Source organism: Somniosus microcephalus, chromosome 4 (genome assembly GCF_052327205.1).
Source record: "Somniosus microcephalus isolate GS21.2 chromosome 4, FLI_Smic_1.0, whole genome shotgun sequence".
Taxonomy (NCBI): domain Eukaryota; kingdom Metazoa; phylum Chordata; class Chondrichthyes; order Squaliformes; family Somniosidae; genus Somniosus; species Somniosus microcephalus.
This window is the reverse complement of record NC_140990.1, coordinates 289,772,014-289,796,330: the sequence shown is the minus strand read 5'-3', so window position 1 is coordinate 289,796,330 and position 24,317 is coordinate 289,772,014. Positions and strand designations below refer to the sequence as shown.

Genomic DNA, 24,317 nt, shown 5'->3' with positions numbered 1-24,317 from the left:
GATAGGGTTGACGTAGAGAAGATGTTTCCACTTGCGGGGGAGACTAGAACTAGGGGCCATAAATACAAGATAGTTACTAATAAATCCAATAGGAAACTTCTTTACCCAGCACGGTGGCATAGTGGTTAGCACTGTTGCCTCACAGCGCCAGGGACCTGGGTTCGAATCCGGCCTCGGGTGACTGTCTGTGTGGAGTTTGCACATTCTCCCCGTGTTTGCGTGGGTTTCCTCCGGGTGCTCCGGTTTCCTCCCACAGTCCAAAGATGTGCGGGTTAGGTTGATTGGCTATGATAAATTGACCCTTAGTGTTAGGGGGATTAAATACATGGGGTTACGGGGATAGGGTGGGATATGTGTTGATGTAGGGGTTACGGGGATCGGGTGGGATATGTGTCGGGGCAGGCTCGATGGGCCGAAATGGCCTCTATCTGCACTGTGGGGTTTCTGTGATTCTGAAACTTGCTACCACAAGGAGTAGTTGAGGCGAATAGCATAGATGCATTTAAGGGGAAGCCAGATAAACACATGATGGAGAAAGGAATAGAATGATATGTTGATGGGGTTAGATGAAAAAGGGTGGGAGGTGTCTCATGTGGAGCATAAACATTGGCATGGACCAGTTGGGTCAAATGGCCTGTTTCTGTGCTGTAAAAATGATGTAATCTATGTATAACCCTTCGCTTATCCTAACCCTCTCACTTTGGATCTGCTCTCCCATTTCTCCCTCCCTCTCCAAGCTCAACTCTTCTATAACACCCACTTCCTGCCCCCTCGATTCCCAATCCACCCATTCCTTGACCCTCTTTCCTGGCCCCAATGCTTGGCCACATTGGTAATGGCTTCCTCTGTACAGGTATTATCCCACTTGCTTTCAAACTGTCACCTTCATGTGCCCCCCACAAAGCACCTAACCATGATCCATGCGTCCCCTCCATCTATTGTTCAATCCTTAACCCTTTTCGCTCCAAGGTCCTAGAATGTGCCATTACCTCCAGCTGTGTGCTCCCTTCTCCAGCTTATGCCCTGCTAACAGTAGAGAACCTCTCCATCTCAAAGTCACTGATAATACCCTGTGGCACTTTATTCCTCTTTGACCTTTCTGCAGAGTCCGACATGGTGGATTCTGCCATCCTCCACTTTGGTTCACCTTGCATTTCCAGAAAAAAGAAATACAGTTAACATAGGAACACACAAGTGAGCGAGCTTATGCGAAGCTTCACTGAAATGGTTATCTGCCATATTTTATAGCTCCTTTGTTAAAATGTAGGAAATTGAGTAAAATTAATCACCAGACTTTTATTTCGAAAAGCAATAGTCATGGCAGGGCACTCCGTTAAATGCAAAGTAGTTTGAAAGAAATAAGGGCTTCTGGTGCATAAAACCTCTAATTCAGAATTTTTCAGCGCTCTAACATTTTCTATTAGGGTTTCAAATTAAATGAATTGGTGTTCAGTTTGCTATAACATTAGCAAAACTATATATAACCTATTGCATACGCACGAGAAAATGTGTTGCAATCAAAACTACCTACCTGTACATCTAATTGCAGTGCAAGCATTTCATAATACTTTAATTTTATAAATGAAAGTCATTGGAGACAACCCGACACCACTGGGAATCAGATATTAGATTGTTTAATCCTCTGCCCTTAAAGTAAATGCCTCCTTTTTCTCTCAATAGTCCTCTACCGTAAAATTATAATATGGCTTAGAGAGAACAAATTGGTAACTGACTGCATAATCGTGCACCAGTCATCATTCTTTAATAACAGAAAACAGATTTTAAAATAGACAAAGCAATTTAAAAAGTCTTAATATCAGCACTCCTGAAAAGAAACTTGAGCTTCTTTGTATGTTCAGGTTCAAAAACACCTCCCAGCCAAATGCCATCAGCACTGTTTAAAACAGAAATATTCACAAGTTCAAAGAAATTCACCAGACTGCCAAATTTATATTAATGATTTAATTTTAAAAGGGATACTTTCTAATCTTCATGTAACAAAATCCTTCACCCTTTAATAAAGGTACATTGAACAGCACCCAAGGAATCAAATACTTGCTTCTTCCAAATAGTAGCAACCAACTACTACCAGAAAGAATTTTGTGTAGAAGTGCTGTGCATCTGATTTTACCAATTACAGGAAACTTTCGATTATCCGGCCCCTAAATAACTGGAAATGTTGGTTAACCGGCAAAATTCAGGAGTAGGTTCAGGTAACTTTTATTACTTTTTTTACTCCATTTTGTTGCTGTGCAAGGGTGTAGCTGCAGCTGTTGCTGAGCTACAGAGACGCTTGCAACTTGTGCTGATTGTTCTGAAGCTGTTGGGTTTGTTGGCTTTATACGGAGCTCTGAGCTCCGTATCTTTTACCATAGTGTTCGGTTATCCGGAATTGTTGATGAACCGGCACAACGTCGGTCCCGTCCGTGCCGGATAACAAAGTTTCCTGTCACACATTTTTTCCCCCAGTGGTTGATGCTGGGGTTTTGCTCACCATCTCCTGCATCAGGTTTGCTAATTACGCACCATTTGTTCAATATTATTTTTTTCTGTACACTGACACAAAGCACACATTAAAAAATCATGCCTTTCCCTTTTTTTTTTGCATTAAAATGATTAGATGAATTACTAATACTGGATGATAGTTACAGGAAAACTGTGTGGTGGTGTTTTAGGAATATGGGTGGAGAGGCTATGCTGGATTTCACAACTGTATGGGCCTGTTGTGACTTAGGTGGTGGTTATGGTGGCAATGGTTGTTGTTGTGTAGGAGATGGTGGTTTCTGATTCTGCTGATAATTGTAGACTAGAGAATGAAAACATTACATCAGACTATTAATATAGATAAAATCTAAGTAAATTTTACTTAATTTCAAAAATAATAAACTACCACTGAAAGTGTTAATAGTTTTACATCACAAATTTGCACTAAGGCTCATGATCAATGTAATGTTACTGTAATTATGTAGACCTAAATTGGAATTTGTAGATTCAATAAACAGGAAAAACTTGCACAGGATCAAGAACTTAAGTATTAACAACTATGGTAATATCAAAGAATCCTTGTAGTTGGAAGCTGCAAAACTGAACGCAATCTGCACCAATTTCTACAAATGTATTTTTTAAACAATCATATAAACCTAATTTAAGGGAAAACTTTTCAGAAAGTTGCAAAAATAGTTCAACATGGTCTTTCTGAAAGGGTTACAGATATCTAAAGGGTTAATACTTGAGCTGCCCCATTAGCTGATTTCAACTAGGAAAGCGAGAGAGATGCTACAACTGGCCTCAGTGCTGCTGAGGTACCAGGAAAAGAAAAAAGGGCCAAGGTTCCTGCTCCTAATTCTTATGCTCACTTCTAGCAGAGGTGAATGGATATGAGAATATCAGGAGAGGACAGGATGGGGCTTGTTATATTTGTAGTCGAGCACACTGCCAATATGTGAATAATGGCCGTTTGCGCAAAGTACTAGAAGGTACCCAAGGAACCTTATCCCAGCAAAAATATCAACAGCTTCATGAAGGCAGGAAAATTAGCGAGAAAAAACTCAAAGAGGAAGTATATTTGACTGAACTGCTTCATAACCCTTAAGTGCCATACAGAGACAACTGGAGCCAAACAATGGCCTTCAGCATAGGAGCACCAAAATGCAGCACTGGAGGCATGTTGAGTTCCCTACCTCTATGACATGATGTGGTGGCCCTAAGCATAGGCCAGGCATCTCCCCTGACGAGGAAGCAAAGAGGGAGGGTGTGGAAGTAGAGAGCAAGGAAGTCATAACTGAGCAGCTCCTGTGCAATTCCTAGCTACCAAAGAGCAGCTGTCTGGGCCACTTGTCCTCTTACCCATAACTGGTGCCTACATTGTCAAAACCTGATTAAGGGAAGGGAAAAAGTAAAGTTTCTTTTACAATTTTTCTTTAAGCAAACTTAATATGTTTCCATCCTTCCATTCAACTATTTCCAAAAAATACCTACACAAAAGCAAAATACTGCAGATGCTGGAAATCTGAAATAAAAACAGAAAATGCTATCCTCTAGACCCATCTTTTATTTCTTTACTTGTCCCATTACCATCTCCTTTTGCCTTGCACCAAAATCCCTTTTGTGATTTAATCTCTCCTGCCTTCCGCCCAAATCACAGACCTTCCCTTTTGTACTTTCCTCCCTCCCCTGCTTTCCCAGCCTCTACACTTGCTTAAAACCCATTACATCTCTAAATTTTTCCAGTTTGTTCGCCCCCCTGCCATCTGGGAGACGCTACAGATGCATTCGCACCCGAACGACCAGATTTAGGAACAGCTTCTTTCCTACTGAACTCTACAAATAAACTCTAAAGCCTGCACATCTGCCAATGCACTTTATTATGGTTATGTTTATGTTTATGTATTACAAGCCAAATGAATGTCGAATGTTAAATGTCTTAATCTAAATGTACACTCTCGGGAGCCGCAAGACTACATTTCGTTGTACTGCACTTGTGCACTAACAATGACAATAAAGTTGATTATTATTATTCTGATGAAAGGTCATTGACCTGAAACGTTAACTCTGTTTCTCACTCCACAGATGCTGCCTGATCTGCTGACTATTTCCAGCATTTTCTGTTTTTATTAAAAAAAAACCTGTTGCTTTGATGGAGCTTGAAAATGCACACTTTGCACAGAGAACCATTGATGAAACTGATATATGTGTGATTATGGGCTGCACCCAACGTATAATCATATTGTTACATCAGGGGAGTTCTACACAAAATGCCCAGTCCCAAGATCCATGTAACCAGCAGTTCTAAAGCATAAAACTTTGAAACAAGGGGCAGCTGCAACACACTAGAAAATGTACAACAACCTCATTTTGTAAGATTTAGTTATTAGAAGACAATTCAATTGAACACTTTGGAGATGTGTTGTCAGCCCATTTTCCTTCATCAAGTTTTAATTTACAACTCTGCACTTCTCTCTTTGAAATTAATTTCTCTCTTTGAATTTAATGTTCTTGGATCTGAAAAAATACTTTGATACACATCATAAACAATATTTTGTAGTAGATCTCATTTTAACAACTCTTACATTATAAAAACTGTTTTCTGAATAGATTTCTGATTTACATTGAAATGCAGTATTCTATTATCTGTACTGTACAATTAACCCTTTTAACTGAGACTCTCTTGCAAAAAACAAGCAAATATGCCAGAGGCACTATAGGCTTTTCACAAAGGAGTCCTGGCTTTTTGTGCCGAGTGATATAATTTCAAGATGTTATACAGTATTCGATTCAGCCAAGCATTAGCTTCCACACTAGAAGGATAGCACTACCAGTAGTATTCTCTTCAGAATTTTTGTTCCTTTGTGCTGTGATTCCTTTCCTTTTAGCAAGCTAAAATTCAAATACTTTACAGAAAGAGCCAAATGCAAGAGAGAAGCATGACTAGGGGCTCAGTTTAAATTTTAATGACAGGAGTGTTTTGGAGATCAATTAAAATATGAACTTTTGGCACACTACCAACAGAAACACTTAATTTTGTTCCACTTAGTCTATTTTATCAATTTTAGTTCTTGAAAACAGTAATATATCCCTACAACATAACTGACAAACTACTGGCACACAATTGGAAATAGAAGCTGACGTTTGTTACAATCAGACTTGCTTTTTGGGGTCAGGTGGGTCGACAACTCAAAATCTCCAATCTAAGCTACTGAGTAATGAATATTAAAAAGAGTTTCTCTCTGGCCCATTATAAAGTGCACAATCTCTATCCATAGGCATTAGCTTTCAAGATTAAACAAAACCAAATGGGAAAGAGCTCAGCCCTCAGGGACAGATCTAGCATTCCAACTCCGATTAATGATTCGGAGGGACAAGCTGATTATGAACTTCCAACGGTACCATGATCTTGAAACAAACGGGACTCCAAAGACATCTTGCTTACCATTCCACCAGGAAGAGTCACCAGTTGGTCATTAGACAACTGACGAGCATCGGTTTGAACCCTTGAGGAAGGCAGCAGGTACCAGGAGTTCACAAACAAAGTAAGCAGCACTACTCGCCATAAACAGCTACAGTAACTGAGGCTTCAGTTGTATAAATATTTGTGGAAATCAGTAACCATAGCAACTTTTATTGTTGACAATAGTAATAATGCAATTCAATCAGCTGACCATACCTGTAACTAGTAGTATGTTGCAAGGCATCCCAAAACAAAGACAATTATCTGTGTAAACAGCGGGCAAATATTTCCCCATTTCCAGAAAGTTGTAGTTGTTTAGACTATGTTTACAGTACAACCACCACGATTACACTAAATATTACAATCCCAATCAGAAATTACTAGCCTGTGGTTGGATCATCCTCTAGGTTTAATCCCTGCTGTGCGCCATGTTGGACAATCCCAGCCTTGGTGGCAGGAGTGCTACAGTTGTCATTGGCACCCCTCGGTTAACAAAGGGAAAATGACCAAATTTTGATCACTATCCAGCCACCTTGATTGGAAGTGCAATTGGTGATACCTCTGGGTTGAGCAGCCTGCCAATGCTCACTGGCTAGACTCTCAGATGAAGAATGGCCACTGGAGTGAGTTATTATTACAAGAATTATATCAGAACTGAGAGATTATATCTATCAGGAACGATTGAACAGGCTGGGCTTTTTTCTCTAGAAAAAGGCTGAGGGGTGACATGATAGAGGTCTTTAAGATTATGAAAGGGTTTGATAGGGTAGACATTTTCAATGGTGGGGGAGACTAAAACTGAGGGTCATAAATATAAGGTAGTCATATATAGGGAATTCAGGAGAAACTTCTTTACCCAGAGAGTGGTCAGAATGTGGAACTCGCTACCACAAGGAGTGGTTGAGGCAAATAGCATAGATGCATTTAAGGGGAAGCGAGATAAACACACGTGGGAGAAAACATCATGCTCTTAGGGTGAAATGAAGAGGGGTGGGAGGAGGCTCATGTGGAGCATAAACCAGTTGGGCCAAATGGCCTGTTTCTGTGCTGTGCATTCTATGTAATTGGCACCCATAGGACAACACCCCAGCAAACAGTCAACCCTTTCAGGAAAATGAGCAGAGAGGAGTCAATGGAGGAGAGAAATAAAAAAAATGTATAAAATATATAAATAGCAATTTAAATGGTTCTTCTCTTTTTTGTTTAATTCACTATGAATACTGAATTAATCAGTTGGCTTGAATCAAAACATATTTTTTCTTTTATAGACTGAGACTATTTGCAAAATAGAGCACAGACTTTTTGCAAAACAATTACTCGTTCATACACCAGATTTTAATTGATTTCCTACCTTGTAGGGTTTTCATTCTTTGAATGATCTGCATCCTCCAGACACCATGGGAGTAAAGCCTAGCTTGAGTGGTTCTGTGGAAAATCACCTGCCTAGCATGCACACAAAAAATGTTGTCACGATGTTGCAGATAGGCAGTGCTGCAGTTGGTCTCCTACTCCCACATTGTATACAGCCACAGGGCCTGGTTGTTAAGACCTGTACTGAATGCAACTGACTCCAAAACCTGTCTTTTTTCTCCTCCTCCTCCATGTCCTGTTCGAATCACTCCGAGCTGATGGGGAAATTTAAGTGGTTCCTTGTACATCACTTGGTTGTGGAGGTTAAGTTTGCCTCCTTGTGGAAATCAGCATGGGTTTTTAATCGAATTGGCTGCGGTGTGAATGGAATCAAACCCCTTGTGCAAGGCACTCTGCTGCTCTTCAGTTGGTCTGGTTGAAATCAGGCAGTTCAGTATTGCTGACAAGTGCTTCCTCCTTGGAGGGATCAACTGTTTTACCTTTGGTTTAAGTAGTAAGTCTATACAGACTGATGAGGTACCCAGGGCACTCACTGGTGCTGGAGAATCCAATGCGCCAAATGGTGTTGGCTGGTTTTTCGCTTGTCAATGGTGCATGCCCAGAAATGTCTAACTAGGAGAGGCCAGATACTTGAAGATTGGTGATTCCCACCTTAGAAATGGCCGTCTTTCTTGTGCCTTTTTGGGTTTCGCTCTCATGTTGGCACAGATGCTCTTCACTAGTTAATTGGGACAACCAAAAAATGTGACAGCAGCAGTGTCATGTTTTGGCAACAAGTATTTTATGCAATGATTTTGGCCATCAGCAATGGTTGGCGAGCAACTACAACAACAATAACTTGCATTTATATAACACCTTTAACGTAGGACAACACCCCAAGGCGCTTCACAGGAGCTAATCAGACAATAATTTACACTGAGCTAAAGAAGGGGATATTAGAACAGGTGACTAAAAGCTTGGTCAAAAAGGTAAATTTTAAGGAGGATCTTGGAGAAGAGAGATGGAGGGACGGAGAGGTTTAGGGAGGGAATTCGAGAGCTTAGAGCCTAGGCCAATGAAGGCACAGCTTCCAATGGTAGGGCAGAGAGAATGTGGGATGCACAAGAACCCAGAGTTGAAGGAATGCATAGTTCTGGGAGAGTTGTAGGGCTGGAGGAGGTTTCGACGATAGGAAGGGGCGAGGCCATGAAGGGGTTTGAATACAATGATGAGAATTTTTAAACTGAGACCTAGAGCCAATGTAGGTCAGCGTGTACAGGGGCTGGTGGGTGAACTGGACTTGGTGCGGGTGAGCTTATGGGTAGCTAAGTTTTGGATGAGCTCAAGTTTATGGAGGGTGGAAGATGGGAGGCAGGCAAGGAATGCATTGGAGGTAACAAAAGCATGGGCTGAGGATTTCAGCAGCAGGTAGGCTGAGGCAGAGGTGGAGACGGGTGATATTACAGAGGTGGAAGTAGGCGGTCTTGGTGATGGAGAGGATATGGGGTCTCATGCTCAGCTCAGGGTCAAATAGGAGGTCAAAGTTTCAAACAGTCCAATTCAGCCTGAGACAGCAGCCAGGGAGGGGAATAGAATTGGTGGTGAGGGAATAGAGTTTGTGACTGGGGCCGAAGACAGTGGTTTCGGTCTTCACAATGTTTCATTGGTGAAATTGCAGCTCATCCAGAACTGGATGTCAACACAGAGGCAGCGGAGGATTTGAGAGAGGTGGTGAGGTAGAGCTGGGTGCCGTCAGCACACACGTGGAACTGGACGTCATGTCTTTGATGATGTTGGCGAGGGGCAGCATATAGATGAGAAATAGGAGACCACCAAGGATAGAGCCTCAAGGGACTCCAGCGGGGACGAGAAGAGTAGCCATTGCAGGAGATTCTCTAGCTATGAGTGGATAGGCTAAGAGTGGCACCAGGTGAGGGCAGTCCCACTCAAGTGGACAAAGGAGGAGAGGCACTGGGGGAGGATCGTGTAGTCAACCGTTTCGAAGACTGCAGAGAGGGCGAGAAAGATGAAGAGGAATAGTGTGTCACAGTCACAGAGGCTGTCATTTGTGACTTCCATTAAGGCCACTTTAGTACTTTGGCAGGTACAGAATGGAGAAGTTCAAACATGGAATTGTGGGAAAAATGGGAATGGATTTGGGAGGCAAAGGAGGCTGGAGATGGGGCAGTAGTTTGCAAGGACAGTGAAGTCAAGGGTGGATGTTTTATGGAGAGGTGATGATCACAGATTTGAAAGGGAGGGGACAGTTTACATCAGCTAGCATGGAAGCAAGGAAGGGAAGTTGGGTGGTCAGCAGTTTAGTGGGAATAGAATCCAGAGATCAGGAGGTGGGTCTCATGGACAACATGAGCTTGGCGAGGGCATGAGGGGAGCCAACAGAGGCAGATGGTCCACGTCCATAAGCTCCTTGCACTTGTTGGAGGCAATGTGGAAAGGGCAGGGGAGAGGGCTTTAAGGAAATGGTTGGTAGTGGAGAAAAAAGCGAGGGGTTATCTTTGTTTTCCAGGATGTTCCTGCGGTAGTGAGCAGTTTTGGCAGAGAAAAGAGCAGGGCTCAATAGTGCATGATATGCTCCAGCCAGATCTGGTGATGAATGGCTAAAACAGTTATAAGTTCAAGTCTGCACCCTTTGGACATAGTGGATGAAGAAGGGGGCTGTACCAGGGGAACGACCAGGATGGGAGAGTAAGGGTTTTGCTGGGGACAAGTGCATCAAAGGCAGAGGTGAGGGTGTGATGGAGTAGATCGATAGCTGCAGAAGTATCATGGCGATCGTACGGCCAAAGGCTAAACAGTTACAGGTTTGAAAGTGTCGTTGTAAGTGACTTTGTAGAGAGCTTTTTCCAGGGGCAGATGCAGAAGGAAGTGGGGTTGGAAGGGGGATGCGAGTGATGAGCAGAGACAGCCTTGTCTGTGATTGAGACGATGAGAATAAAGAGGCCAAGTGAGATGACAAGGTCAAGGGCGTAGCTGTGAATAAGGGTAGGAGAGTTTATACGGAGGGAGAGATTAAGGGAGGACAGGAGGGCAATGAACTCAGAGGAGTGAGGGCAAGGTGCATTGAGATGGAGGTTGCAATCACCAAGGAAGAGAAGCTCTTGGTGAAAAAATTGGGGTGGGGGGTGGGTGAGCTGGTAGAGAACGATGATTTTAAAGGAGGCAAGTGGGGTGGAATAAGGGGAGGTGCTCAAAAGAGGAGAAGGTGACAGAGAAGTAGGGGGACAGACCAATGAGAGACACGAAGGGCATTGTTCGCAAGTGAACGGACATTCTGTAGGGAGTTGCTGAGAGGAACGGTGATTGTTGATCCGCTGGCAGATTCCATGGGGTCGGTGGTAGGATGGGTGAGCTCAACAGAAAGCTAACAATAATAGGCCATGGCAGGTGCGCTGGGTGTAAAGGTCGGTAAGAGAGGAGGATTGGGCAGCTGGGATTACTGCTGATACGGAGGCAGCGCCGAGTACCTCGGAGTATTTAGGAAGAGGCAAAAAGTAAAGCTCTGGGCTTATCCAGGATGGACTAAAGCCTGGGACAGTGACAGGAGAGTAGGAAGGCAGAGGAACAGGGAAGGATTTGGGATGGCAAAGTGCCCTAGAGGAGAGAAATGAAAAGAAGCATAACTGGGGAGCAGGAAGGCGAGGAGACACGAATGAAGGGCCCAGAGGGGTAAAGAGGGCAATAAGGAAGAGAGATGTAGTGGGCTCCAGTCTGAAGCAACAGCCAAAATGAACACGCAAATGCACGGAGGAATTTCAGGTTACATAGGCATGGAAAGCATTCGGATAGTTATGTCCTGGTTGTAAATGGAGAATAGGAAGAGACAATAAGAGCGCCTCCAAAGTTAAACTGGGATGAAGTGCATTTAGCACAGTATTTGAAGCTTTTGGCAAAGGTTGGTGCAGACAAAGTGTCAATGGAGAAGCAAGGGCACAATCTCTATTCTGAGCTCCATTTGTTTGTGTTTGGTTTGCTGGTTTATGTCGTGTATGCTTTATAAATTTCTTTGAAATGGCTGCCTAGAGAAAATGTGGTCGGTAAAGGGTTGTTGCCGTATGACCCGAACACAGTACTGCTCAGAGTACTAAAGGCCTGTGACAGACTAAAAGCATTCTTGTGTTACTTGTGTGTCCTACTGAGGACAAGACTGTTCTTGTTGATGTCCATGACTAATGGTTTGTTGGCCGGCACTAACTGGCATCAATGCCTCATTTTCCAAGAAAAATTTGAAAAAAACTTGTTGGCAGTAGACGGCAAAGTCCATCTAATCTAAACTACTGTTAAAGAGAAACCAGAGTCTTACTCAATTCTTCAATAAAAGGTGCTATTCAAGCAACAGAGAACACACCTTTTTAGTTGGGGGGAAATAAATTGGCTCAGTGGTGGAAGTCCTTTGGCTTTATACGACACAAGAGTTGAAGACGACATGTGGCACCATCTCCAATCTCATCCCAACTTCTTTTTTTTTTTTATAAAACAGCATGCTAAGTGACTAGTGTTCCCAGAACCAATCATGTTATGCTTTATTCTCATAACGTAGAGAGTATGATTAATGATGAACTATACTTTCTAAAACATCAAAAACTTTTATAGATTAACTGAAGTGTGACTGAAGATACTTCAAAATTTTGACTGCAACTCTCCAAGAAAATGTGAAATATAACCAAGAACACAGTAGGAAAAACAGGAGTGAAACCAACAAGATAGGACTGGATTAAAAATCAATTTTTTTAATCCTAGGCAATTCTTAAAAGACACAAGTTTCTGTGAATTAAAAACTGCACGCCAGAGGAGCCAGAGCAATAAAAGAGCCAAAAGGACTGGCTTTACCTGTGTTTGTAATAGTTTATGACCTGAAAGACATTGCGAAAAACAAATGGGTTCATATCTGCCAGGTAGACCAAAGAGAGTGAGGGCGGCCTTTGATAAGTTTTGGACAAAGACCTTTAAAATTGCAATGTTAACAGCAGCAGCCTAAATCTTGTAGCACTTCCAAACTCATCAATAACATATCGAAGACTACAAAGTGTTTTTCTAAGTTAATTGTAAAAGCCAGGCCAAATCTGTAAGTGAGATTTCTGATGCTTCTTATGAGATTGTGAAATAAACAATATTCCTTTGGATAGCTTTGATGTTCAGATATAAAAACACATGACTTAACACTTTTAAATTAGTTAGAGGAAAGTTAGAGAAGGAAGACAGATTGAGGATCAAGTCACACAAAGGTAGTCAGAGACTCAGATGAAGGTTATAAGGAAAAGAAGTGAATAAAAGCTCAGAGAACTCAGTTCAGAGAGAGATATTGCAGCATCGACCAGTCAATTCCATAATATAAATTCTCAAGAAGAACTAAAATGTAATCATACAAGTCCATGCATGGGACGAACAAGAGAAGACGACACCTGATAACTAGGAACAACTGACAGATCGATGTCAGAGATGATTTAACCCAGCATGCAACCAGAAGGAGGGTGCAAGCACTTTTACTAACATTTTAAACTTAAATATATAGCATACAACTATCAGATAAGCTTATACACCTGTAAGAGACTAAATATAGTGTAATCCTCAAAACTGTACTTCTGAAACTGAGTTACGTGTTACATTATACCAAACTGAACTCAAGTGAAGGCTGACAGTCCGTAATGCTGACTAGATTACAGCATGCCAATTTGAACCCAGCCATTGTTGTAATTATGAAACTAAGTTGTTGAACTATTGATGATGATTATTCTGATAACCATGTTATCTTTGCATGTATACAGTTTGGAAAAACTGTTAGAGATACAAGTCTGTATCACCATTCATTGCAGCAAGAGTTAAATGCTGTAGTTTGTTCAGACAAGTGGCAGAATTTTTTTCTTCTTCTTGGGTTGGTGACTGGATGAAATTTATTAATATAATAAATATCTCTCTCTCAACTGATCTCCCATAGAATTGCACACAGGGAGTTAAGATCAAGTGCAGTCTTCAGGTGAAACATGTGTGTGGGGGGGGGGGGGGGAAGGAGGTGGAAGAGGGGAGAGAGAAAGAGAGGATTGTACCAGGGCACACAAGTAATTCAGCTCCATTTGAAAGTCGTATATTCTGTCCTTATTTTTATAATATTATTAATTTGTGTGCGCACATTTATAATGCAACTGCCCATGAAAACCTGTCAGACTGTAATTACACTTTTTTTTTTAAACCAGTGGCGAGCAGGTGCAAGTTTATATGCATTTTAAAAACATGACACGCATACACACTAGACATATAAAGGTGAATTCTGATATATTCTATAGGCATGGTAGATTTTCTAGTTAATCATCCTCATCTTGCTGTGTTCTTGGGTTCCAAAATTTGAATATCCAATTTTAACAGGGGCTACGAACTTGAGTCCAAGACAGGCATTCATCATTCTTTGATGATATAAACGGAAATTTTGTGAAAGCGCTCAATTCCACTGGATTTAATTTATCAAACAAAGCAGCGTAATCTGAGAAACAAAGATCATTTGCTCACCTGCACACTGCTGGCTTTGTAATTGTTGAGAATTGCATGGGGAAGATGGCCGAGGGAACTGCATCTGGTCTGTTCCTGGAGGCTGTAGATAACCTACTGATGAACTTCGGAAAGAGACAAATGCTTACTACGTGTCAAAACTATCTGGATCTGGATCAGAAGAGCTAGCTCCACTCTGCTATTACAAAAGCAAATCAAACTTTTGTTGGTGTTACATTCTGCTGGCCTCTTAATGTCAAAGTTAACCTTTTACCATGTTTAACAGTTTCAATTTATTCCAACAGGAATAAAATGACATTTTCAGACAGATGACATCTTGAATTTAGAATTGTAGCCAACAATGACATGCCAATTGAGATCTTGGAATTGACATACCTGTGGAAACAGCTGGGGTAAAGTGAAAATAAGAGGCAGCATAAGCAGACAGCAGTAGAAATGTGCGGGGACTTGTTGCTAAAAACTTTTCTGAATACAAATTTGGTGAAAATAACTGGCAACCCCAAAGCATGGCATTACATTGCAAAAGCTGAACTTTTATACAAACAGCAACTCTATCATTATTTACCAGGGAGATCGAACAGGTGGACATGACATTGGATCATGAGATTAGTAATGAAATAACTGCATTTAACATAAAAAAAGGAGATATATTAAATAAACTAATGAAACTCAAAAGAGGAAAAAACCCCATGTCCGGACGGATTACATTCGTGCATTTTAAAAGAATCTAGGGAAGAGATAGCAAAGGCATTACTACACATATTTAATAATTCATTAGAAAAAGGTGTAGTGCCAGAGGACTGGTAGATAGCTAACAGAATACTTATATTTAAGAAGGGATAAACATGTCCAGGGAACTATAGACCAGTCAGCTTAACATTGGTGGTAGGAAAAATAATGGAATGCCTCTTAAAGGAGAAAACAGAAGAACATCTAGAAGCCAAAAATATAATAATGAATAGTCAGCATGGATTTCAAAAGGGAAAATCTTGCTTGACCAAACTCACTGAATTTTTTGAAGAGGTAACAGAGAGAATAGACAAGGGTAATGCAGTAGATATAATTTATCTAGATTTTCAAAAGGCCTTCGATAAGGTACCACATAATAGACTAATGAATAAGGTCAGAGAATGTGGAGTCAGGGGACAAGTAGCAAAATGCATAGCTAGTTGGCTTCAAGACAGAAAGCTGAGAGTAGGGGTAAAGGGTAGCTATTCACAGTGGAAGAAGGTGGGTAGTGGTGTTCCACAAAGATCAGTGCTGGGACCACTGTTGGTCACAATTTATATTAACGATTTAGACTTTGGAAACAAAAACACAATTTCTAAATTTGCGGATGACATCAAATGGGGGGTGGGGGTGGGGCGGAGATAGTCAATACTGAGGAGGACTGCAACAAATTACAGGAAGACATTAATAAACTTGCAGAATGGGCATATAATTGGCAAATGAAATTCAACACAGAAATGTGAGGTTTTACATTTTGGTAGGAAGAATAGGGAGGCCACTTATTCCTTGGAGGGTGCGAGTCTGGGTGGGGTAGAGGAGCAAAGGGATCTCCGAGTACAAATACACAAATCACTAAAAGTAGCGACACAGGTTAACAAAGCCATAAAAAAAAGCAAACCAGGCACTAGGGTTTATTTCTAGAGGGATAGAATTGAAAAGTAGTGAAGTTATGTAAACTTGTCTCAAACTTTGGTTAGATCACACCTGGGGAGTACTGCGTACAATTCTGGTCGCCATATTATAAAAAGGAGACACACACACTGGAGAGGGTGCAGAGAAGATTTACAAGGATGGTATACCTATCAGGAAAGGATGAACAGGCTGGGTATCTTGTCGTTTGAAAAAAGGCTGAGGGGTGACCAAATTGAGGTCTTTAAAATTATGAAATGTTTTGATAGAGTAGATAGAGAGTGTTTCCACTTGTGGGGAAGAGCATAACTAGAGGCCATCAATATAAGATAATCACCAAGAAGTCAAATAGGGAATTCAGAAGAAACTTCTTTACCCAGGGAGTGGTGAGAATATGGAACTCTACCACAGGACGTTGTTGAGGCAAATAGTATAGATGCATTTAAGGGGAGGCTAGATCAGCATATGAGGGTGAAGGGAATAGAGGGTTATGCGGAGAGAGTTAGATGTGGAAAGATGGGAGGAAGCTCGAGTGGAGCATAAACGCCGGCATGGACTGGTTGGGCCAAATGGCCCATTTGTGTGCCGTATATCCTATGTAATCGTATCCATTGTACAAATGGTCAGAAATCACTGTAGTGAAATCATCTCATTGCACTGGGTTAGATTTGTAAAGTAAGGATGTGGGACTTAGTAGGGACATAACAGGCTTCTAACAGGAATTTGATCACACAAAATCTTATTAACAAGGCGAAACCGGAGGGACAAAAGGAGGCATTATCCAAGCTCTCATAAGTTGGAACACAACATTGTTTCTCCTTTCTCCACTTTGTCACAGACATAGGTAATGGGCAGAAATAGCAGCAACTTGGACTCTCACTGGAGGGTCCTTTCTCCACCTTTTATATCTACATGCATAAAGGAATCACTGGCACATGAACCCTTAGAAAGGCATAATGAGGGCAGTGGAACAGGTGGACATAAGACCGTAATTTGGTATTCATGCATTCAGTGTAGAGTCTTTCAATCCAATTCTTAAATAGGCTTTTGCCCAAGTTAAATAGCTCCAGCAGCTGTTTTTTAAATGGAAAAATCATAATGAAAGCAACAAAAAGGGGGAATGATCCACAGAATGCAATACTAATTTTCAAACACCAATCAGGAGCTGCAAGATTGGGCTCGAGAGAGGCAGGTCTGAGTAGGCAATAATCAAAGATAGCATTGAAAGAGTAGTGAGAGATTTTTTTTCCAACTTAAACTAAAAGGGAAACTCAATGAAACTGTAAAACTTCAACAAAACATCCCCTCTACATGCCCCAGGAATGAAAGAGGGTGGATGCTGGTGGGATGTTTCCCCTGGCTGGGGCATCTCGAACTGGGGGGTCACAGTCTCAGAATAAGGGGTCGGCCATTTAGGACTGAGATAAGCAGAAATTTATTCACTCAAAGAGTTGTGAATCTTTGGAATTTTCTACCCCAGAGAGCTGTGGATGCTCAGTCATTGTGTATATTCAAGACAGAGATTGATAGATTTATGGACTCTAGGGGAAAACAAGGGATATAGGGATAGCGTGGGAAGGTAGAGTTGAGGTAAAAGATCAGCCATGATCTTATTAAATGGCGGAGCAAGCTCGAAGGACCAAATGGCCTACTTCTGTTCCCTCTTAAGCACATAAGAAATAGGAACGTAACATTTTCTTAGTAGCCAACACAACAGGGAAACATCAATTTAACTTTTCTCTGGTACGGGAAACAGTACACTTAAAAACAGTACACTTAAGTGTGTGGCTATTGACAGGAGAATGGAAGATTGAGCGAGAGAGATCGAGCAAATGTCATCATTGATTAAAATGGATTTTCAATGTTTCTCCACCATCCCCATCAAATACAACACAAACTTTAAGCGAATTGAACAGAATTTTTCTTAAAATACTTGAAGATTAGGGTTGGAATACTGTACTGTACAACACACAAAAACAGTCAGAAGTAAACAGGAATACAATGAAAAATTACCCATTTCCTGAAGTGAGCAGCAAAGTGAACAGCATAACATTTTGCCAAAGACACTGACCTCATATTATTCTGTTGAGTCGGTGGGATAACACTGTAATAGACTGGCATTCCTGCAGAAGGTAAAGGCCCTTGACTTGACTGACTTGGGATTAAAATTGACTGTTGATAGGACTGCTGACCCATTCCCTGGGAGCCTGGAGTCAATGATATCTGAATTTTAAATATTTAAAAAAGAAAGGTAACATGTAGCTTTTGAATTCTTCCATTTGCAGGCCGTGTTAAACACAAAATTAAAAAAAAAGTTATTGTTAAAGAGTAGCAATAAATTATCATTCAAAGTATTTACAACTTTTTAAAATGTTAGCCAACAGCCTACTGGACAACATCCAGGCTTGGGCTGATAAGTGGCAAGTAACATTCGCACCACACAAGTGTCAGGCAATGACCATCTCCAACAAAAGGGAGCATAACCACCCCCCATGACATTCAATAGCATTACCATTGACGAATCCGCGACTATCAACATCTTAGAGGTCACCATTGACCATAATAGATTGGGAAATGTTGAAGTACAAAGGAACCTGGGTGTCCTTGTACACCAGTCACTGAAAGCAAACATGCAGGTGCAGCAAGCAGTTAGGAAGGCAAATGGTATGTTGGTCTCCAGTGCAAAAGGATTTGAGTACAGGAGCAAGGATGTCTTACTACAGTTATACAGGGCCTTGGTGAGACCACACCTGGAGTACTGTGTGCAGTTTTGGTCTCCTTACCCAAGAAAGGATATACTTGCCATAGAGGGAGTCCTGCAAAGGTCCACCAGGCTGATTCCTGGGATGGCAGGACTGTCGTATGGGTCGACTAGGCCTGTATTCACTAGAGTTTAGAAGAATGAGAGGGGATCTCATTGAAACATATAAAATTCTGACAGGGCTAGACAGACTGGATGCAGGGAGGATTTTCCCCTGGCTGGGGTGTCTAGAACGAGGGGTCACAGTCTCAGGATACAGGGTAGGACATTTAGGACTGAGATGAGGAGAAATTTCTTCACTCAGAGGGTGGTGAACCTGTGGAATTCTCTACCACAGAAGGCTGTGGAGGCCAAGTCACTGAATATATTTAAGGAGATAGATAGATTTCTAGACGCAAAAGGCGTCGAGGGATATGGGGAGAGAGCGGGAATATGGTATTGAGATAGAGGATCAGCCATGATCATAATGAATGGCGGAGCAGGCTCGAAGGGCCGAATGGCCTACTCCTGCTCTATTTTTCTATGCTTCTATAAAATGCACTCATCCAGCCACAAATTTATTGGCTACTCGAGCAGTTCAGAGCCTGGGTATTCTGTGGTGAGTGGCTCACCTCTTGACTCCCTCAAGTCTCTCTACCACCAAGGCGGCATAAAACAGGAGTGTGATGGAATACTCCTACCTAGATGTGTGCAGTTCCAACAAAAACTTGACACTATTGAGGACAAAATAATCTGCTTGATCGGCACTCCATTCAGGGGCTTAAAAATCCACTCTCTCCACTATTGGCATACTGTGGCTGCAGTGTATACGGTCTGCAGGATGCACTGCAGCAACACACCAAGGCATCTTTGGCAGCATCTCTCAAACACGTGTTCTCCACCACCTAGAAAGAAAAGGGTAGCAGGTGCATAGGAACACCATCACCTCCAAGTTCCTCCTCGAAGTCAGACACCATCCTGACTTAAGATATGTATCACCACTCTTTCATTGTCACTGGGTCAAAATCCTGGAACTCCCTAACAGCATTGTGGGAGCACCTTCATCACATGGACTGCAACAGTTCAAGAAGGCGGCTCACTACCACCTTCGCAAGGGTAACTAGGGATGTGCAATAAATGCCGGCATCGCCAGCGGCACCCACATACTGAGAATGAATTTTTAAAAACCTTCAATTTCAAGAAGTATTGAGCAACTTGATTGCAAAGTAAACTGAACTGATTTGAACAACCCAACCCCAGGAAAACACAATACAGACCTTTAGGGGATGGGGGGAGTAGTGGGGACTCAGATTCTCCAGCCTGTAATGTGGTTACCCAGGGTGCAGTGACTCTGGAAGAAGCTCTCAGATTGCTGTGAAGTCAAGAACCCTGCTATTTACAATTGACCTGCTCCAGGAACTAGAGCAGGCTAGTAGGGAGTCCAAGAAGCTCCATGTTGGTAACACAACTGATAGTTAAAAAAAAAATTCTGTGAAGATTTACTTTTTCTATATAAAAACATGGTGTTGGTGGGAGGGGGTACTTTTAACAACAAGTACTGTTCTGGACTTACCATCCCCTTTCAAACTTCACCAGTTCTCTAACTGGATGGCAAACAGGCAAGTAAACATAGAAAATAGGAGGAGTAAGCCATTCAGCCCTTCGAGCCTGCTCCGCCATTTACAGGAAACTCTTGTTTAAATGGCACCTAAATATCCAGAATTCTCTATTAACCGGCAAAATTCACACTCCGAAAACAACACCTCAATAACTGGCAATGTTGCAGAGTCCGAGTCTCCCGCGGTGGCCAAGTTAGTTAGTGGGGGTAGTTCTCCAAACTGCCACTACTCAGCTTCTTGGCGCTGTTGGAGGTCCGAACACCTCAATACCCCTGTAACAGGAGTCTGACTCTCCCGCGCTGCCGGTAGTCTCTTCTGATCCACCATTTTACAGGGGTTCTGTGTCTCCCACGCTGCTGGTAGTCATTGCATTGCATTATAGAAATCCCAAAAGTTGGTGCAAAAGGAAGAGAGTTATGGATTACCCTCAACTGGCAGTACTGTACTTAATCAAGCATCTTCCACCATCCATTTAACACAGCATTCTGTAGGTGAGTACCCAATTACTGTATACTGCACATTTCTTGATTTTTTAATTTTTCTTTGTTAAAAATAGCCTTGGTAGATAACACACTCCGTTATCCGGAATTTTTGATCAACCGGCAACACGCCGGTGCCGGATACCAAAGAGTTTCTTGTAATGAGATCATGGCTGATCATCCAAATTCAGTACCCTGTCCCTGCTTTCTCCCCATATCCCTTGATCCCTTTAGCCTTAAGAAATATATCCAACTCCTTCTTAAATATATTTAATGAATTGGCCTCAACTGCCTTCTGTGGTAGAGAATTCCACAGGTTCACCACTCTCTGGGTGAAGAAATTCCTCCTCATCTCAGTCCTAAATGGCTTACCCCTTATCTTTAGACTGTGACTCCTGGTTCTGGACTGCCCCGCCATCGGGAACATCCTTCCTGCATCTAGTCTGTCTAGTCCTGTTAGAATTTTATAAGTTTCAAATGAGATCCCCTCTCATTCTTCTAAACTCCAGCGAATATAAGCCCAATCGACCCAATCTCTCCTCATGCGTCATTCCTGCCATCCCAGGTATCAGTCTGGTGACTCTTCGCTGCACTTCCTCCATGGCAAGAACGTCCTTCCTCAGATAAAAATCCATTGACGATGACATACCTGATAGGACTGCATTGAAGGATACTGGACCATCATGCCTTGCATCTGACTGCCCATACTGCTATGTTGGCCACTCACAACATTTTGATTTTGAGGTTGAACACTAACCAAGCCCTGATAGCTTTGCTGCTGACTGGCCATCACGGTTTGAAAACCTGTAACAAAATAATTTGAGGAGATTTATAATTTAGTTTATTTCTCCTCAACATGTTAAACACAAACATTGACCAAAAGATGTGACTGATTTGTAATGCCATAGAACATTAGCATTGGTAGAATGGCACTTTAAAAAAACAAACTAACACTGCAATTTTTGGCTGCATCAATTCATTTCACGCCGTTACCTAAAATATTACTCTTTAACAGGTTACCATGGAGAATATAGCCAGCAGATAATTTGATTGTGAGGAGCTTCAGCAAAGCTTGAACTTGTGCTTGCCAGATGTCCACATATGTGCACTTCAAGCAGCAATGGGAACCCTGAATAATTTCACCATTTCTAACCCAAGGACAATGTTACCAGTCTTACCATCACCCAGGCTAACTCAGCATAGATTGGACATTGACACTGGAACTTCCTTGGTTTGTCTCAGCTACTCACATTCTTCAGAGATGGACCATTGTGGAAGCTTAATTATTAAATTATCAAATGAGAGGCATAAGGATCTTGGAAGTAGAAATGCTGGTCTGAGTTAGTCACTTACAAATTTTAAATTATTTTTAATTAGTGCTCTTCCTAAATTTTGCAGACATTTCAAATGCTCCATTTGCTTTATTACAACAGTGGTGTCTAAAATATGTCATGGGCCATATTAGCTCCTAAAGCCCAGGCAACTTGGTTCTATTTACAGAGGTGGAACAGTTCCACTCGTGGGAAGTAGATGACAAAGGGGTTCAAAAAACAAAGCTTGCATTTACGTTACGTCTTTAGCATAGAAAAATGTCTCGGGGAGCATCAGAAAGGCATAATTATACAAGAATGGACGCCGAACCAAAGAAAGAGATTAGGATGGGTGACCAAAAGCTTGCTCAAAGAAGTGGGTTTTAAGGAGGGTCTTAAAGGAGGAGAAGGAGGTGGAGAGGCAGAAGTGTGGAGAGGGAAATTAGCAAGTAAGGGATCTAGGCAGCTGAAGGCATGTCCACCAATGCTGGGGGAAAGGAAGAGAATGTTGCAAGGCTGGATGAAGGTACAGAAATGGGGGAGCGAGGCCATGAAGAGATTAAAAAAATGAGGATGAGAATTTTAACTTGAACGGATTGGTGGATCGGGAGGTCAACAAGGACGAGTGATGGACGAGAAGTGAGAACACCACCGTCGCCAAGTTCCCCTCCAAGTCACACACCATCCTGACTTGCAAATAGTTCCCTTATCGTCAGTGGGCCACAATCCTGGCACTCCCTACCTAACAGCACTGTGGGAGTACCTTCACCCCACTGACTGCAGCGGTTCAAAGAAGGCAGCTCACCACCACCATCTCATGGGTAATTAGAGATGGGCAATAAATGCTGGCCTTGCCAGTGATGCCCAGATCCCATGAATGAAGAAAGAAAACAATGTAGCTGGTGCAGTATAGTTGCAGAGTTTTGGATGAGCGGCTGACCAAGAGAAAATTGGAATAGTTGAGTCTGGAGATAACAAAAGTATGGATGAGAGTTGCAGCAACAGATGGGCTGAGGCATGGATGGAGGTGGGTGATATTATGGAGGTGGAAGTAGGCAGTCTTTATGATCGAGGAGGAGATGAGAGGTCAGAATCTCAGGGGGGTCGAATAGAAGCAGAGACTTCAAACAGTCTAGTTCAGCCTGAGACAGCAAAAAGGGTATGGAGTTTATGGTTGGGTCGAAGATGATGGCTTCAGTCACCCCAATGTTTCACTGGAGGAAATTGTGGTTCATCCGAAACTGGATATCAGACAAGCAGTCTTACAACACAGGCGGGTGGAAAGGTGGTGGAGATAGAGCTGGGTGTTGTCAGCGTACACATGGAAGCTGAATTCCTGTCTGCTGCTGATATATGTTGCTGAAGGGCAGCATGAATGTGAGGAAGAGGAGGGGTCAAGGATAGATCCTTGGGGGACTCCAGAGGTAACTGTGCAGGGGTATTCAGTAACTAGAGGGCATAAATTTAAGATCAGAACCAAAAATTGCAGTGAAAGGTTAGGAGAACTAATTATCTTTTTTAAATACAGAGCTTTGTTGGAATATGGAATGCCCGACCAGAAACAGTACTGAAAGCAGAATCTAAAATAGTTTAAAAAAATTGAAATGGATAAAATATTTGAAATAGACAAATTAAAAAAATGTAGAGGCAGGGGAATAGGATTCAACAGATAGCCCTATCGGGGAGCTGGCACAGTGTGATGGGCTGAAATGCTTCCTTATGTGCTGTAACATTTTATTTTTCTAATTTTGTTAATGTCACATGAGCTCCAAGTACAATTGCAGCATTTACTGGTGCCCGACATTGAAATCATTCATATAAATGCCAACTGTTTATTCCAGGATTACTGTTTCATAAGTTACAATATTGAGAGATCTGACAAATTATAAAATGCAACTTTCATTATACACAAAAATAACTAGCATATCACTAAACTCAAATGACAACTTGCATTTATACATTGATAAATGACATACTACTTTATACAAGATTAAAAAAATATTCATACCTGCATTTTAAATTATTTCAAATATTAGCTTTTTTTAAAATATAGATTTCCATCATAACTTATTGTACATTGAGTTTTTTTTCCAACCATTGAGTGAAATCTTAAAGTAATAGACATTAGGGAAACAGGAACACCTGCCATCCCACGTGCTGAGAAAATACTTGTCTTAGAAGAATGTTCTATTTTTAGCAAAGGTTCAATGGCCAAATTACATGATAGATGTTATCCATGGCAACCATCTAAAATTCTCACTGAAACTGGCAGGAGACTGCACCACTACTGTGAATGTGTTTCAATTATTTCAGTACTGCAGAGCAAACTGCGATCAATTTTCCCTGAAGAGAGAAAAGTAGGGCAAAATAAATTGATGGTTCAGAACCTTTCCTCAGGGCTACAAGCAGCATTCCATTTTTAGATATTTTTTAGTCACCTTACTATCACAAAAACAGAGAAACAATCACAGTACTTGGTACCAAAGACATGTCACCACGAGTGAAAGACATTTTCCACCATCCCAGTTCAAGCGAAAAATATGGTTAATTTCATGCCTTTTACAATGAACTAAATCAGAAATACAACTAAAAATGAAGAGTTCCCTGCTTGTCATCATGCTAATATTCATATACACAGGATTTCAGCTATTACTACTAAGCAATAATCCCATTCTGGCATTTAAAAAATATATATAGGTTACAAGATTCAGTCCA

At 41.6% G+C, this 24,317-nt stretch overlaps 1 protein-coding gene across 16 annotated transcripts in view; it reads right to left on the bottom strand.

Annotated features, from left to right (window-relative positions):
* r3hdm1 (R3H domain containing 1) overlaps nucleotides 1–24,317 on the bottom strand; it is a 163,612-nt gene that overhangs the window by 30,535 nt on the left and 108,760 nt on the right. For all 16 annotated transcript variants that reach the window (XM_085986613.1, XM_085986624.1, XM_085986614.1 and 13 more), the window contains 3 exons: nucleotides 20,942–21,096; nucleotides 17,526–17,677; nucleotides 13,817–13,920 (listed from right to left, as the gene is read on the bottom strand). In XM_085986613.1, coding sequence (XP_085842739.1) covers nucleotides 13,817–13,920; nucleotides 17,526–17,677; nucleotides 20,942–21,096 — 411 coding nt within the window. The remainder of the gene's footprint in view (nucleotides 1–13,816; nucleotides 13,921–17,525; nucleotides 17,678–20,941; nucleotides 21,097–24,317) is intronic.